This window comes from Amblyomma americanum, chromosome 4 (genome assembly GCF_052857255.1).
Source record: "Amblyomma americanum isolate KBUSLIRL-KWMA chromosome 4, ASM5285725v1, whole genome shotgun sequence".
In the NCBI taxonomy this organism is placed as follows: domain Eukaryota; kingdom Metazoa; phylum Arthropoda; class Arachnida; order Ixodida; family Ixodidae; genus Amblyomma; species Amblyomma americanum.
In genome coordinates this window covers 41,632,668-41,651,189 of record NC_135500.1, presented here as the reverse complement: position 1 = coordinate 41,651,189, position 18,522 = coordinate 41,632,668, and the positions used below count along the sequence as shown (strand labels likewise).

The window sequence follows — 18,522 nt, the reverse complement described above, 5'->3', positions numbered from 1 at the left end:
AACCTTCTTCTAGGTAAAGCATGCAAAGTAGTTTTGCGCTAGTATTTAAAATGGCAAAGTATTCCCAGATTAAAACCGTGACAATGTTCAAGCTTCTCCTCTGCGCGACAGATTAGTGGGGGAGAACTCATGGTGACGTCATTGTTGCCGAAATTTCAGAAGCCCGCTGCCTTCGTCTACATGCTGCCGTGCGTCTTCCTAAACAGCCAAAAAATGCTTCACGAGCGTCACCTTCGACAGGATTTGTTTCCTTCCTTGAAACAACCATTTCTTCGCTGAAAACTTAGCGCCTCCGTGCGTGACGTCACCATTGCTGCCTCTGCCTGCTGCTGTGCACTGCAGAGAATCCTTTTTCCGAAGTTTCTTTAGTCGGCAATTACGCCACCATTCCAAATACTAGCGCAAAAATAGTCCGCGTGCTTTAGTTGCAAGTTTGAGACATTCGGCTCATTAAAACTCATTGAATTGTGAAAAATCTGCAGATTCTCTTCAACGTGGATGCATATAAGAAGGAATATAAAGCGCCATTTTTTGAATATCCAGACTGCTATACCACTTAGTGTATAAAAAGCCAACAAAAAGTGTTTCCGGATGAATTGGAGCACGAAAATAACCACGCGTGATAACAAAATTTGGAGGGGCTCCTTAAGCTCCGCCTTAAGGATTGGCCCCGTCAGCGTAATGGGTTAATTCCAATACATGCGGAAATTAAGTCTCTACTTTACATTTATAGATCCGTGGGAGTCCTCTTACCCCTCCTGGCGCGGCAGTCCAGCCGTTAGGGGATGCGCTACTCACCTTGATAGCAGTTCCTCCCAGCGGTGGGCCATGTGTGACCCAAGTTGTTGATTCCTAGCGACCAATCTTTCATTTAACAGCCACCTGCCAAGGTAGGCAGGTTGCGATGACGCCGCCAAGTGACGTGACCGAGGTGGCCCACCTGCTTCCCAGATTGTTTTCTTGAGACCATCTTCCATGACGATACGCGTTATGTTTCGCTCACAATGCTGACGCCGACTATGCTGACACCGGATTTACTGGGAACGGGGCCTATTACGCTATCGCGCCAAAAGGCTTCTCGGCTCGGTTTGCTCGATTAAGGATCGTAGAAACTTGTGTTTGGGCTACCCTCTGAATGGTGGCAGTTTTGCTAGAATTAATTCTTGTGGCTTATAGCGTTATACGACCACGCGAGTTACAGGTATAAATTTAATATAAACGCTGTTGACTACGCTCTCTAGCCCGGAAACTGTGCTTAACGATGCGCTTTGTTTCATTTTTAAATGCTTCATAGAGGGAAGCTGCCTAATCTGCCAACCTATGTTCTATCGCGTTTTTACCGCTTGAAATTTTAGAGTGGAGTTCTTAGGCGCCCGTCCCCGCGTTCCCCGTCGTAGTGAGTGTCGCCGGCGCAAGAGGCCACCTGCCAAGGCGAGTGCCGTGACAGGGGTGGCAGGCGGCGTGTGATTAGCTGCGCTCAAATTTCGCAATACCGACTGAGTTGTGATCGTATGTAATTTTTTAAATAATAGTTTACCACCCCACGCAGTGAACATAGCCCCAAATTTTCAACCTTGCTTTGGAAAAAGAAAAGGCATTCATTAGGCGAGTAATTACGGCGTATTTGCCTTTCAAACAAAACAAAATGATCTGTTCGACATTTGTTAGCTTAAACTTTCTTGACGACAGTGACACGTCAGAGAATATACATAAGACCGAAGCCGATATTTAGGGCAATACCTGTGTGCTCCTCACCTGTAGTGGACCATTGTTCAAACTTCAGAACCAGAGGGAGCCAAAAAATGAAAACATGCATTCTGCATATTCTGTGATAATTACCTGTTACCGGTGAACTGACCAGGATAGTGCGCCCTTCTCCGCACCCGTAGCTATTGCAGCACCGAAGGGATGCATAGTCCAGTGACTTGTCTCTGTGAGTCACTCTTACGTAGCCACTAGTTTGTGCCACAGTGCTCCCGTATTTCACGGTCACATCGCAGTTAGAGGATGCGTTGCAGGTCCTCCACGGTTCATTTCGATTGAACCTGTACTGCAAATCAAAAATGAACGGCATAGAGAATTGTTTAAACCAGAAAGATTTAGCTTTAGGAATTTATTCTTGCCAAGAATGACACTAGAATTGGTTTCCGTCTCTTCAGAAAATGCGTTCAAAATAACGCATGTGTATAGAAAGAATAAAATTATTCTTTTGACAAAGATGATTGGCAGTATTTTCATCATAATGATTTTACCAGAAATGAATGCGGCTACATGACGCAGTCTTTTACCCGCAAAAATAGAATAAGACAAAAATATATATAACAGTGCCACTTCTGCGGACGCGGAGCTAGAGATGTTTCTTGAGAGAACCGAGAATTCTCTTAAGCAGAAGAAAAAAATTCTTTTTTTGAGCATTTTTTTGTGTACCATATTAGAAATTACCTGATTTTTTACTGAGTTTTTCTAATGACTTTTTTAATGTTGTTGCAGGTCACCAAGATTAATGCGCAATCATGTCCAGAGTTTTGTTAAGTACTACTTGTTGCGCGTGCTTGTGTTTTGTTTCCCGCACCGGACGACTGATTCGGAGCAGGGGCGCCACGTGAATGGATCTGGGGACCACCACCAGCTAAAGCTAGCTTTTTGAAAGGAAGCTCATAAAAATCAAATTGCGAGCTTTGTAATTTAAGGAAGGAATCAAACAAAAACGAAGTGAATAACATGAACCCGCATTTCACTCTCAGGCTTAACACATGTAACATAACAGAAGGTGGCTTTGACGGGCAGGTAACTTCATCTTCAGTGCAAGGCATAGAACAGCGCTAGCAAATGACAACTTTATCATCCATTACTGTTCCTCTTCACTGCCGGCGATCGCCGGCTATCTTAATGCACTGTTGCTTGTCCTAGTGCATGACGCCCGGTATCCTCAAAGCACCGAGGAAAAGATACAGGCTTTAAAAAAACAAGTCTTGTAACAGACGGACTTGTCTCCACTTTTCTGACTTGAAGATCTTGTAGATCTTTCGGGCGTGGCCCCATGAAGGTTGCACACCACCCAAAATGCCTTGAAGCTCAGGTAAAATGACCCGATTCTTAATGCAGTAGGTAAAGATCCTGGCATGGCAAGTTGAAACTGCGATCAGATTCGTGCAAGAGACCGAGGAAAAGATACAGGCTTTCAAAAAACAAGCCGCCATCTTAACGGAGTTCATCTGGCAGCAGGCAAGGCTTCACCTTCCCAGGAGACCAAAGAAAAGCACTTCTCCGTGTCAGGTCACCAAGGTGGGCAACGATAAACTTCCCTCCAATCTATTGGACACTTTGCAGCTAGGCCCAAAGTACAGCTTTCAGCCAGCAGCCTGCAGACCTCAATTCCTTGGGATGGTACGAAATGTCGCCGCGCGAGCCAGTGTACAGCACCGGGAGAGAGCATTAGGGGACGGAGTGGACGCCGTTATCCGCTGTGTGAGTGAAAGACCTTGTAGTAATCCGCCGTTGAAGCGCGTTGTAAAAACTTAAAGAGACGCCGATCTTTCTGTCATTGAGGCTGGAAAAGAAGTAGGCTTTGTTTTTATACCCAACGGCCTTATGCGAACAAAATCAGAGCAAGGTATTGAAAAGAATTTTAAACCAATCAAATTTCGTCCCAACAAGCAGAAGCAGGTTGCTTTAAAATTACTAGAGGATCTGAATTTAGAATTTGTGCGGAAGCTGGTAAACTCAGCGAAAAAAGGAGTTTTAAACGTTTTTTTCACTTGCAGAACCCAGAAACCTGAGTTTCCCTTACGTGTTATTGTATCGAAAAAAGGGACATGGCAAACCCATGTGTCTAAATTTCTGCAACATTCCTTGAAACACATTTCTGTGGACGAGCCTTTTCTTATTAAGAACTCTGATTCAGTTTTAACTGAAATGAGGTCTGGATTAGACAAAACACCATGTGCGTTCTCCAAAAATGTAGAAAACCTGTACTACTCTGTTCCCCACGATGGCCTCTTTACGGCCATTCGTGCGAGCATGAATGATTTTGATTACCTAATGTTACAGAATGCTATTGGAATTACCAGTGAACATTTTATATCTTTGCTTGAGTTTTATCTGCAATCAACTGTCATTGATTTTAACCAGAAGTTTTATCTGCAAAGAACTGGAATTTGCATTGGCTCATCTATAGCCTCCATTTTAACTGACATCTTTTTAGCCTTTATTGACCAGCGTATTTGTGCGCAGTTAAACCGGACACCTGTCAGACGGGTGTTCCGCTTTGTTGACGATTACATTAATATTTTTGACCCGCCTACCTCTTTAACTTTGACGAAGCGGTTGCTGATGTTCTTAACATTTTGAGAGACAATTCCCAAGGCCTCACTTTCACTTGGGAACTGCCGCAAGGGGGCAAGATCCAGTTTCTGGACGTTCAGTTTGATTTTACTGGCGTAAATCATGTGGGTTGGGTGTATAACCCCCTCTCCAAGAAAAGTCTCATGCCGTTCAGCAGTGCCCATTCTAAACTGGTGAAACGAAGTATTGCCACGACGTGCTTGCACGCCGCTCTCTCTAAATCATGTGATCACTGTGTGCAGGCTGGGTTTGACAAGCAACTTCAGAGATTAAACAACGCTGGTTATCCCTGCCTTGTCATAACCGCTATTTGTGAAGCCTTGCTGCGGAAGACTAAGCTCTCTTTGAGCGGTGCTTTATCAAGCAAGCAGCGAAATAAGAGACATGTGGCGGTGATTCCGTATTTGCACAAAATAGCGCACAACATCAAGAATATAGGGGGTCGTTATGGTGTGAATATGGTGTTTTCAGCACCATGTAAGATTGGAAAAATATGCTCCAGGATGGAAAAACGACCCGCGAGGCGTGCTTCAAGCATAGGCAGCGTTATACGGACTGCAGGTTAAAAGCCATCTATGAGATACCACTTAAGTGTGGGCGGGTCTACATCGGGCAGACCGGCAGTTGTTTCAATGACAGAGCGATTGAGCATAAACGTACAATAAAGAACAATGAAAGGGGAAACCTTCCTGATCACTGCAGAGATTTATAGATTGCGGACCGGTGCTGGAAGAGGCAAAGTTTATCGGCAGAGGCAGTGAGTGAGTTGAAAGCGAAGTTATAGAAGCATTTCACATACAGAAAGGTGGGCCCACGTGCATAAGCACTTCGTCGGTCAAACTCAGCGGGCAGGAACAGGATTTTTTAGATGGTCATGTGTAGATCTAGTCATTTAATCTTGCTGTCATGTTCGTAAATTTTTCATGCCTTGCTATGTGAGTAGCAATTCTCTTTCTTTTATGCATAAATGTAATCTTTTTCTGTACATATATTTTTTTCTTGTTAGTTTGTCCTGGCTATAATAACGCACTATTGTTGATAATGTACTCGCGTATAAAGGTGGTGTTTTCTGCAATAAATTTAGTTTGTAGTAGGAGCTCTTTCTGTCTCTGCGTCTTCCTGTGTTCGTTCCCTTGCGCCATTCAACTTTATGTATGGGCAGGTGTTAGGGACCTAGATCCACAATTTTCTATTTTGATCATTTACGTGGCCATTGCTTTAACTTCCTGAGCGCTTATTTTTATAAGAGATCACCATTGCTAAGTAAAACTCTAGTTTGGGCGAGTTGGTTCATGTTGAAAGAAAAACTGGTAATGGCGCAAGAAACGGGGACACAGAAGGCACACAAAAGACAGGACTGACGCCAACTTACAACTGGGGTTTATTGCACCTAGCCTGCCTTTTGTACCACAACCAAGCCATATCAACAAATGCGTAAACGTTGTACATATCAAACGGCAATTTATGCGAACACTGGCAACAAAGTAACGCTGATCACTACAGAATCTAATCTACACAGAGCTTGGGAAACCAACTTCTTTTCTGGCCAGCACAAATAATAACAACATCATCCAAGGGGCATGACAAGTCCACACTATCAATTTATGAAACGCGTGAAGAAGGCGAAAAAGAGCACGTGGTTTTCACGTGGTTTTATCTCATTGTCGTTCAATTCGTGCTCTTTTTCGCCTTCTTCACGCGTTTCATAAATTGATAGTGTGGACTTGTCATGCCCCTTGGATGGTGTTGTTATTATTTGTGCTGGCCAGAAAAGAAGTTGGTTTCCCAAGCTCTGTGTAGATTAGATTCTGTAGTGATCAGCGTTACTTTGTTGCCAGTGTTCGCATAAATTGCCGTTTGATATGTACAACGTTTACGCATTTGTTGATATGGCTTGGTTGTGGTACAAAAGGCAGGCTAGGTGCAATAAACCGCAGTTGTAAGTTGGCGTCAGTCCTGTCTTTTGTGTGCCTTCTGTGTCCCCGTTTATTGCGCCATTACCAGTTTTTCTTTCACCATTGCTAAGCTTGGTCTACGCTACATACGGGCCATATGTTCGCTTCTTCATATCACATCTGAATTTTATAGGTATAGTGGTAGTGCATTACAATGCGCTCGACCTGATCGTAATTTTTGTACACACTTAAAACTCACTAGGTCTTGCTCCAAGCATAGTGCGAATGAAAACCTGTTTAGAAGAGCGTGCAGTCTGGGTAGCTGCTGATGCATCATGCAAAGGGATTGGCGTGAAAAACAAAGACAGAGGACAGCGGAGGAGACACATAAGACAATTACCGTCCGATATGTGTCTGTAATGGTCGCATATGCCTCCTCCGTTGTCCTTTGTTTTCAATTTCGCGCTAATTTCTTTTTAATAATGGAAACAAGCTTAATTTAAATTTGGTATTCTAGCGATCAGAACCACGATGCACACAAGAAAACTTGGCAAAGGGATATAAATAATGTGAGAGATAGAGATAATATAGTTGAAGAAAAGGCAGGGAGGTTAACCAGTGTGCTTAGTGGTTGGCTACCAAGCACGAGGGAAAGAGCAGAGGGGCATAAAAAGAAAAAGAAGACAAATGCGGTCTGCAGCTAGAACACCACGCTGAGATACGAGCGCTGATAGTCAGGACTCAGGAGTAAAGGCCTGCACACCTAGAGGGCTCTCCAGCTCTGCAACCTCATTATGACACAGCGTCCGTCTTTCACCGCCAAACAAAGAGCAGTGACATGGCAAGCAGACTGTTCAATGCCAAGCAAGACTGTTTGCCATTGCAGCTAATAATGGCGATTGTAAAGTGAGACAACCTGAATTCTCGAAGCGATGAGACTGTGGATGCCAATGTAGCCACTACTAGATTGCTGCAAGGGCCGGAATGATCGCGCCCAGAACCTGCAGTGCATTTTGTGCAGCTGGCATGTGCAATCTAGAAACCATGACACTCATGTGTTCACAAGTGTCTTCATGATGACAATAACTTGCCTGTATTCGACGTGGACTGGTTCCCGGTATAGTGCCCGACCATCAATAGGGTCAGGGTAATGGGTGCGTGGGGTCTGCTCCGTTATTGGAGGATTGCAGTGCTTTGGTAGTGGTGGCGAAGTACCTTGTGGGCCGAGGCATTTGAAAAGGCTGGGGACAAGCTTGGCTGCACCGCACCGGCTTGGTCACTGCAACAACCGTCCCTGCTTCGTCAGTCATATGGATCTAGTCCTTTAGAGTGGCATGTGAATGGGATAAGTAAGTGGCAGAAATATATCGACCATTCATTCCAATGACCAATCGACTCTGAGAAGATCTTCGACGAGGGTGAGGACGTCGTTGCACCTTAGCGCCGCCCTCTCTGTGCGTGGAATTGTCTCTTGTCATTTGTTTAAGTATAGCAAATTTCCTTTTCAGGCGAGAACAGTCATTTGAGGCTGCGTCATGAGGTCCATGGAAGGTCGCGCACTTCAGGACAGTTGCCAAGCAGGCATCACACTGTGCGGCTCAGAGAACCGTGGGCACAAGATGGAGAAATTGCAATCCTTACTCACAAGCCCACTCCTCATGATTTTCGGCTCTGGAGAGGCTTCCCATTAAGCACGTTGCAATGCAATTAGCTTGGAAAAGGAGCTTGATGCACTTTGTCCTCCCAAAGCGCCGAGATTGCAGTATTGCTTCGCCTTCTGTAGCTGGTCGGATCAAAATGGACAGTTCGGAGTCACAGATGGCCACATCGACATCGTAAATAACACCTGCCGCAGTGCCGCTGCCCTCAAGAACATGGGAATGAACATTGATGCTGTCAAGCATTTTGATATTGCTCAGTCTTTCAAGCACGTTCCGCTGCGTGACACTGATGGCGACGACATTCCAGCAATTCACCCTCACGTCTTTAAACGCTCCTCTAGGAACACATGCGGGGATTTCCTGTTGTGGTTGAGAATATTGGTAGGTGTCTCTCGCACAAACAGTATACAGTATGTGCTGGTCCTGCTCGCTCTGTGGTGATTGTGGAGGTACTCGACGACGACGAGTCCTCACGTTTGCGCAGTCTTCGTTTTGCCTTCTTGCTCAGCATTCTGATGAAGCCGTCGTCAGTAAAGATCTCATCGCAACCGGTCGAGTAGAGCACGCTGCCCTGGATACTTGCGTCGCTCAGGTGATAGATATTTCCTGTGGGCGGTGGCAGCTGATCCCCAGGGCTCCGCAAAAATTCCAATAGCGTCCACTTCCATTACCATCCCCAAAAAGGAAACAGCGCTTCCATTTTTATGTCTCAAACTAGGAAAAACTGAACAGGTGAAGGGAGAGGTCTGCACGCACAAAACAACATAAGGCAACGTCTCTTTGTAATGCTTTCTTCCTTCTCGTACCGACTTAAGCAGAAATGTAGCTTCTTTTTCACTTTGCCATTCCTTAGTGCTACGCCCTGGCCTTTTTTCACTTCATTGATAATTTCTTGTTCCCTGTTGGCCTTTGTGAAGCACACCTTTAGTAATATGCAATAATTTCCAGTAGTACCTGGAAATGGGGTCCTTTGCCTGCATCGCTCCAGCAAGGAACTCGCCATTGTTGCGTCTGCAAGGGACGACTGCCAGCGAACACATACTCCTTATCCAGCTCCACAGTGTCACTTGTGATGCTTAACACTGTGCTACTGTAGGCTTGCACCACTGCTTGAAGCCGCTGTCGCCACCTGTCCGGCAAACATCGAACACGCTGACCTTGAGTTACGCTACTGCGGCACTTTGTTGAATTCATGACCTCTCAGGCATGTTAGTTTATTCCTTACAGCAGGATAGTAGTCAGCCTTATCTACATTGTGCTTATCTCCAACAAAGTTACCTCCGTGTACAGATGCCAAGAGATGCCCTTCGGTAATGTAATGAAGGAACACGCCAATGTTTATAGCGCTGAGTTTAAAACAAATCCCAGCGGCACCGAGCTGCGGTCCTGGTACATACAATTCGTTGTCTGTTACCTAGCCTTACATGATCACAGGTTTTGAACTAGCAGAATTAGAAGTAATATCACGCAAGATCAAATAACCTTTAGTCATTTTGACGTGGTATCTTGAAACGAGAAAAACTGCAAATTATTTTTGGAGCCTTATGAGCTACTGTCACTCAGATAGAAAAGGTAACTGGTGCAAAAGGGTTGCCTCTTTTACATCGGATGCGTTTTTAATACTACAGCATTACGCCCACATAGAAGGCGAACTTCCAATTTATTTTTTGACCAGCACACTTGCGAATAACGGTTGCAGTCAAAATGCACTTCCTCTCTTGTTAAGGCTGCCAGTGTGTCACACGTGATAGGAAGTTGGAAATAGAAGCATGAACTAAAGAGGTTTGGAGAAGACAACGAGGATGACGATAAGCATGACGTGTATTAATCCAATAATATACATGAAGAAGAATAATTCGATGAGGTGGGAAGTGGTGATTGGTGGAGAAGAGGTGACGATGATGATTACGACAAGGATGACGTGTACCAACGCCAAGGTATTAAAAGCTCGAGGGACAGCGTGGCACAGGGGGGAATAAAAGAGAAGCGGAGGTTCCGACTGGTCAGGAACACGTCGGCTGGAAGATAGCAATGCCGGCTACTGCTCCGGTGATATAGAGTTCTACGGCGTAGCACCGTGGATTTCCTGCCATTCCTGAGCCCGTTCCATGGAGTCAACGGCTGACGCAACCACCTGCTACGGCCAGGGGTGCCTCCAGCGCTGTTGCCACCCATCCTGGTGGTGCCCCCAACGCCAACATCACCAGCACGTCGCCACGGGTAGTTGGACTGGGACCAAAGTACAACGCGCCAACGACGTCGCCAGCGACTCCAGCCTGAGCACTTCGAACTCCACCTCGACGCCGGCTACCTGGATGCCACTGACTGGACCCATGCAAGGCTTCATCAGAACCGAACCGTGAGCATAGACGCCGAATGCTAGTAGACCGGGTGTTCTTGGTTCGTGTGTATTGGTAGTCTTTGTTTTGTGTTTTGTTAGTTTTGTGTGCTAGTGCATGTGGGACGTTAGATGTAATAAATGTGCGTGTGTGTGGGTACCCATGCCGCCTAGTCCATTATTTCGGCCCGAGTGTTCTTCGGGGATCCGCGACACAGTGTGCGCCGGCCGTTCAGCCATAAATCTTCCTAAATATCAACATATCTCTTCTCCCCATAATCATGAACTACGCTACATATAAGGCAGCGCATCGCTGAAATTGCTTTTTGGTCGTTCGAGGCGCTAAGGGTAGCGCCTGTGGTTTTATTCAGACTTATCAGACTCCTTTTTTTTCATCCAACGCGAAAATTCCTTTTTAATTTCCGTATGAAATGAAAGTATGGCCTACTTTCGGGTATTTATGTCTTCTGTAGTTAACCACTGCAAGTGCTCTTTTTTCTAGCTTTTGGCTTCACTAAGCATTTCTTTGCTCGGTCACTCATTTCAGCCGTCGTCCTTAATATGTGCCTAGTTTTTATTAAGGAATTTTTCTACTCTTATCATGCTGAAAGTGACTGCATATTTCCAAGGCAAGCAATTTTGCAAGTACGCCCTACATTCCTAGGACCGCGCCACCCTAAGGTGCACAAGGATGACTTAAGAATACCGCAACACTTCAACGCTCACTGTTAAACATTATGTTTGGATTAACATTGATTGATGTATCACATTGTTATCTATTTATTTGGTTGCCTAAAACTTCCTGCATTTAACATGCGATTGCCTCTTCAGAGATGCGACGGTATGACTAACTGTAACATACTAGGAGACCAGGCTCGTCGTATGGGTGGTAATGACGAAAAACTGGAGGGAACCCTTAAGCTCTATCTTAAGGGTATGACGGGGTAGGGCAATTGGTTAATTCTCTGTTTGTAGAAGGTCACTCTACTTTACAGCAGTAGATCCCTGGGAATACTCATACCCCTTCTGGCGCAGTGGTGCATCCTTTAAGCGATGCGCCACTGCGCTTCGATGTCAAGTGCTCCCAGTGGTGGGTTTTGTGCGACTCAGGTTGCTCTTCCCGAGCGACCAATTCTTAATGTAACTGCCACCTGCCAAGGTGAGCAGTTTTATCACTGTCCGGTGGCGCCTCTAGGTAGCCAACGGACCCAACTGCCTACTAGGTTGCTCTCGGGCGCCACCTGCCAGAGCCATTCCCGTGGTTTTTCGCTCAAAGCGCCAACACCGCCAACGCCCACACCGGATGTTTCAGTGAAAGGGGCCTATAGTGCTTTGGCGTTAAAAATAAATTTTATGTGGAGGTGTTTTGAATGCGCAAGTAGATTATGGTAGGACTAGAGGTGACCTCAATGCCAAGTTATTTTCATCTAACCACAACCCTCAGTCAAGGAGAACTCCAGCCTGATATTCAGTTTGCATTCTCTCGCCTTAAGCACACGCACATAGTAGCGTTAAAAGAAGACATAGGAAGGAAAGAGCCGCGTGAGTGAGGTTTTCAGTGCCTTCACATACCGTGGATACATGCCTCCATTCAATGAAGTTTGTTAATAATACTACTACTACTAATAATAATAATGATAATTGGTTTTTGGGGAAAGAAAATGGCGCAGTATCTGTTCCCGAATCGGGATTTCATAACTCCAGTAAATATTGTCGTCGTTGAATGCTTTTAGGATGTCATAGAAATCTTCAGCCCAAAATATTTTTCTGCGCGCCGAAAAACCTTGGGACAACTCAGCCGTTTACGCTTATATTTTCCTTGTTTTCTATGGTAAAGCTTTCAAAATGAATTTTCCGAAGCCATCATTTTTTCGTTGGCTCTAAGTCGACGATATACACAGATCGCGGCGCTCGGCCTAAAAATATTATTTTTTTCTTTTTGGAAGCGTTCCGCAACACTCATCGCTCACAGTGTCGCTCTTCTCGTTATTTATTATTCTAAACAAATGAAATCATGAATTGTCGCAATAAAATTACTCTGAAGGCTTTAAATACTGCCCGCAGGGTTCTTGTAAAAAAATGTTCGAGCTGGAAGCGAATAAGGATGCACGTAAGCTGATTTACTCCGTCCACGGTTTTGATTGCGGAGCTCAAATTTGGCGAAAACGTTATTCAATAATGCCGCACATCAAACAGAGCAAAAATCCGAGTGCGCTCATTTACTTACGTTTACAGAGTTCGACGTCAAGAAAAAGCCAAATCATGATCATATCACTCCGTATCCTACGGAGATGCTCAGTTCCGTAGGGCGCTTTGCAAAGGTCGTATTTTGTGTATATTGTCCAAAGCTACGACAGCGGGTACTAGAGACATGGAGTGCATCATAGCGCTTGGTCAATAACCATTCGCACTTCTCAGTGTACTGGTCGTGTTTGGCTGCAATGGTACAAGTTTCCTTCGCATTTTTATTTTCTCCAGCTAGCTCTTGATGCCACAGAGAGTTAGTCATATGCTCTGTTCGTATCTGTACAAGCGTTTTCTAGCTCTCAGCGAAGTACTTTATGGAAGTTTTTTCCTCTTCAGCCAGTAATACTTTTCGTAATTACTAATGTTATGACTTGTTTTTATAAATATATCTTACGGGTACATTCACACAAGAAAAAAAACATTTTTGCGTATCTCTAAGGTTTTTAGAAACAATCGTAGTCAGAAATATAAATACACAAAACTCACTAGACGATTCCGACATTCCGCATGCGACCTTTCAGTCCAGCTCTCGAGGTATCGGCAACGGCCACAAGGCGCAGGTTCCTCGTTTTGCCAACAGGCATGGACGTTCTCGGCGCACCCGCCAAAGAGGGAGCACTTGTACCGTCCGCCTCGCTTATTCCTCATAGCGAGCATGTAGAGAGCGGACGCAAGAGGGAACAGTACCGCACGTCTTCCAGACTCCGAGACCAGGCTCACTCTAATGAGCTCGCGGATCACTGAGCAGCCGCTTTTCATCACGCGGCTCCTGTCTCGACGTCATAGCCTAATTATTACTGACCAGCCGACAGCCGCGGTTCCAACGCAGCGATGGACTCAAAATTACTGTGCTGCAACCTGAGTAATTCACAATGTCAGATTTGAGCAGTTAATGTGGCCGTAGGTGCCCTTTCAAGTCGTGTCGGTGCACATTGGTACGGTTGGCCATTTATTTTCGCCGCTCCTCTTCTATAGATCGCAAGGCATTTCGTCATTGACCAATGAGAACCGTGCGCCAAATTGCATAGTGAACAATGGCCGCCGTGATTTCTATCTTAGTTAAGCTCATTAAGGCATCACTTCAGCGAAAAATGAAGTGTACCCTTATCTAAATATCTCGTATATATGTGTCACATGTGTCTAGTTCATACCAGATTATAGAATATATGTCATACGTGCCCACATATGCGATAAGTTCCCATATGTCATATTTGTCATACGTGTCTCGCATCTTAATCTTTTGGGACAGAGAAACGGTGGGCTGTAATTGAAAAGATAGGAACGATGAAGTAGCTGCCATACAATTTAGGAAACTAAAAAAGCACACACGTACCATGCACAACTGGATTCGAGCCGACATTCTCTACATTCGCAGCGCAAAACACTAACCACTCCTCCACAACTGCCACTTTTTTTCTGTATTACAATGAAATAGTGCCTAAAGAAAAGTATGTCGCAAATGTAGAGGATGTGGAGGCTGTGGTGTAAGCATCCCCCATAACTGTCACATAACAGTCTTGTGTAATTTTTGTATGACAAAACTCATGCTGTCCTTTCCATTACTTAGAAACTGGAGCGTAAGATGTGAGGTGACGTGGTTATTCGCCTGGTTTAAAGAACGGAACTAGAGAACTGGTCTTTCACTTATACTGTGAATCTTGATGTGCACTGCGATAAGCAACAACAAATGGTTTTTGGTGAAAGGAAATGGCGCAGTATCTGTCTCATATATCGTTGGACACCTGAACCGCACAGTAAGAGAAGGGATAAAGGAGGGAGTGAAAGAAGAAGTGAAGAAAGAGGTGCCGTAGTGGAGGGCCCCGGAATAATTTCGACCACCTCGGGAGCTTTAACGTGCACTGACATCGCACAGCACACGGGCGCCTTAGCTTTTTGCCTCCATAAAAACGCACCCGCCGCGGTCGTGTTCGAACCCGGGAACTCCGGATCAGTAGCCGAGCGCCCTAACCACTGAGCCACCGCGGCGGGGTGCGATAAGCATTAAAACATATTTTGCGCACTGCACAAAAATTTTTCGCCACACCAGGAGCTCTGCCAAGGAAATACGCCAGTTATTCGTTCCGTAGCTTTACAGCGGCGCAACATAGCAGGGAATGCCGTATTTACCTGCCAACTAAACGTGTATCGAAGCACATTGAAAACGCCGAACGATATAGAGCTTGGGTAACCGGTGTTCAAAGCAAGATAGAGGGTGCAAACAGAAAAACAAGGAGAAAATTGTGTGAAACAGGCCAACCATTTTTTTTTCTTTTTCATGCTCCGGTGCGCATTCCTTATTTGGTTTTTGGTCGCTACATTTCAACGCGGTTCACGAAACGCGCGCGGCTGTACAAGAGGAGTTCATGAACGGCGATATTCCCAGGAGGTAGACGTAGGCTGATACGATGCACATCGGATTCCTGTCTGCACACGAGTGCCACGTACGTGTTTTCACCCGCGACATGTTCAGCCGAAACATTCGCAACGCGTATGAACTCGTAGAGTCCATTTGAGTTCATACCAAACACATCTCTGACACAAACTCGTATGAAATATATGTTCATAAGAAGCACGTTTCTCCGGACATGCATCTTATATGACTTCTTACGATACACATTTGTGACACATATGACCTCGTAGAAGCATATGTGTTGATATGCGCCACATATCATGATAAATATAACTCCTATGCTGCCCATATGAGCTCATACGACACATATTTGTGCCACATATAGATCATAACACATATGAAATCATCAAAGATTTTTCGATAGAGATATAAGTACTTTTCCAGTAAGCAGTTCTATATCTTAGGCTCTGTATACAATGAGTTGCCGTCGATTCAACAACAACCCCCTACGTCCCACCACACCTCTCTCGCTTCTCCATTCTCCTCCAGTTTCCTCTTTCCGCTCTTACGTCTACAAGGGGCATTAATTTCTTTTCTGTGTAAAAATGAATGTCTTACAGGTCATAAATGAATGTCATGAATCACGCCTTCACCGCAGCGTTTTTTTTTTTGGTCTCTGCGTCTGCGCCCCACAGCGTCTTTTACTTACGGCCTCTTGGGCTGCGCAGAAATCATGGCATTTTCGCACCGTGGCTCTCAGCCCAACCTACCACGCTGACACGATTACCTCACCAGCTCGGTGTTTCCACAAAGGATATCCATATGCTCGCGTTGCCCTCCGAGAAGAAAATAAACGAAGTTGCACAGTAAAGCTTGCCACCGAATTCACTGCTTAGAAAGTAGTAACATGCAAACAGCCTTTTTTGTCCTGTGGAAAGATCTCTTAGGGCAAGACGGGGAGGGGAATAAATGGACGATTAAAAGCGGACTAAAATTCACTAAGCGAAAAAAAGATTGTGTCGAATAACAGCAACCAGATCTGCAGGAAAACGCTTTAGGCGTATTGCATCATCAAGACAGTGCACAGAAGTGTGCGCAAACCTTCCGTAGCTCTGCAATCAACAGAGATAACGTATAAAGAAAAGAGCCTATCGCTTGCAAAGATACTATTCGCGTCGTTTGTTATCTGTTTTTTGTTCAACTTCTTTGAGCGCTTTTCTCTGGATATATGAAATGTTTTCTACTAAACCGTCAGTTGTCAGCCCTCGTGACGGCTGCTCTCAGTGGCCTTCGTTTTTATAGCGCTAAAAGCGCAAGATGTATTTCACCAACAAGCTCAATACACAATATTGTCTCTCACAGCCTGAGTCTCTTTGGGACGTTAAGCCCCATACAATCCAAACGCACTAATGTGGAGGTAGTACAGTTTTTAGCGTTGGCACCGAGATCAAATTTAAAGCAGGACGTGTTGTATACCTTTAAACTGATTCAATTGATATTACCACCAGTGGTATTTTCCTTCTGGTTTGCACACATTAGTGTATTCTGAGAAAAATACCGCTATATTCTGTCCGATTAACAAATAGAGCAGTGGTGGTGTCGAAATAAGCAGTACAACAAATTACTCTGTCTAAACTTATCAGTAGAGTGCGGTGCACAAAAAGAGTGAAATTATTGTTGATCGATAAGTGGCCTAGTGTAAACAGGCATCTTTAGCGCACAATAGAAGTTCGGAACACTTATCTTCTTCAACACTTTCCTCCACTGGGTCCCCTCCTTTTGATAGTTTACTTACCTCAAGGTAATCTACGCTGCTGTTCGTGCACCTCCAGTAGATGAAGCATGTGCTGACATCGTCTTGAATGTTGAGTCCCTTTTCGATATAAACCAGCGGAACTGCAGTGAGAATGTCGCAATACCGTTTTGTAGAACATTTGTCTGTTGGCCTTCGCTCACATCGTCACGTTGTTAAAAAATCCAGACTTGCCAGTTTACCGAATCAGGCAAATTTGACAATTGCTCAAAACAAAAAAACACGGCATTTGTGGTTCAGAATTCTGCAATGAGTTCTGTTTGATAGGCTCGATGGCTTGTGTGGGTGTGTATGGCCATCAGCTGTACCAATTGCTGTGCTTGAACGTAAACTTAAATAGCCACTTGTATACCATCTTCTGCTGCCAACAGCGACATACCGGTTCTAAAATTTTGATGCAAACAAAATTATCTCGGAGGAATAAACGATAATTGTTGTGAGTTAGAAAGAATAACTTCAGCACCCATCAGTCAACATATATCAAAACAAAAAGATCATATTGCAATTAAGGGGTGCGACACTCCTGCTTTCAAGCTCGCACCTCGGTGGCGTTGGCTAGAGTGCAGTGAAGACTGATCAGCATAACTTGTGCCCCGTCCATGTTTTCAGGAGAAAGATTAAGCTTTTCTGAATCATTCCAAATCAGCAGGTGGAAATGGGCTAAGTAACGTTTTCAGCTTTGCTTTGCACCGCAGACGCATCATATATTACTTCAAATTCCGGCAGTGTTTTTTTTTAATCTGCTTTGTTCTTTCTGGCATCGAATTATTTAAATGTTCACAGAAAAAAAAGCTGCGTTCACCCGCGGCATGTTGCAAGTGAACGCGCAGTATACTCACGGTTAGACCACGTCTTGACTGACGATGTTGCTTCTGGCCCTAACACTTCCTTTCCAGCCGAGTCAATAAACACTGCCTGTACTTCAATCCTTACTGTGCTGTCAGGTTTAAGCCCTGCTACGTTCACTATCCTTTCATTGGTGTAAACCAAGACACATCCGGTTACGTTTATCGGACAGTACCGCACCCGGAAGCCGTTGAAGAGGCGTACATCACTATGAGGAAACAGCCAGGCCAACTCGAAAGAACTTGTGCCCGTGGCTTCGGCGCGGCTGATCGACGGTTTCGGGATTACTGAAAAGAAGATATGAGTTGAGTTAGGAATAGAATAACGGTAGACTGGGTGAGTTGGTAAAAATTCAGGACAGTTGAACAGCGCAAACGAACAAGAGGCAGTAGGATAAAGGCCAACCCTGCCGCTCTGTTCTCCCTTCTCCTACTCTGTCCTGTTCGTTAGAGCTCTTCAACTATCAATAATTGTAAGGAACACAAGCAATGCAGCCCCCATTCTCGAGCAAATCGTCAAAAAACTGGAAGTTTTAACTTGCTGAAGTGTGGCTTACAAATCGTAGCTTATCAACTCATCGAACAGCCTGGGTCAGCCGAGGTGGCTCATTGGCTTTGACATTCACCATCTGTTCATAAAGTTGTAGGCTCTATCTTGGCTGCTGCGGCCGTATTTCGATAGAGGCGAAATGCAAACACGACAATGTGCTAAATTAAAATGTAATCTAGAGCCTTCCGCTGCGGCCTCTCACATAGCCGATGTGCCTCTTCGGGGCGTTTAATCCACAATAGTCTATTTTAATCAAAGGTGGGGAGAAAATTAGCTTCTTCTGCGGCCTAGCTGCGGCGTGACTACAAGAAAGTTTTGCGGAAGCGCATACACGACGTAAGCGAGTACAGGGTGTTGCTTTCTTGCCGCTTCGTTTGTGCCTTTCCTTGAAAGGTCCTTGAAACTCGTCAAATATTCTTCAGACCTAGCTTTCTGCAAGTATCACCTTGTATTTTCCCGCACTGGATACTCTTTAGAGT

At 44.9% G+C, this 18,522-nt stretch overlaps 1 protein-coding gene across 3 annotated transcripts in view; it reads right to left on the bottom strand.

Annotated features, from left to right (window-relative positions):
* The window catches only part of LOC144127896 (uncharacterized), a 61,514-nt gene that overhangs the window by 22,445 nt on the left and 20,547 nt on the right, over positions 1-18,522 (bottom strand). For 2 of the 3 annotated variants that reach the window (XM_077660871.1, XM_077660870.1), the window contains exons 6-8: positions 17,488-17,781; positions 16,631-16,731; positions 1,840-2,050 (exon numbers count right to left, since the gene is read on the bottom strand). In XM_077660871.1, the coding sequence (XP_077516997.1) occupies positions 1,840-2,050; positions 16,631-16,731; positions 17,488-17,781 (606 nt within the window). The remainder of the gene's footprint in view (positions 1-1,839; positions 2,051-16,630; positions 16,732-17,487; positions 17,782-18,522) is intronic. The other variant, XR_013313612.1, reaches the window with a different exon arrangement.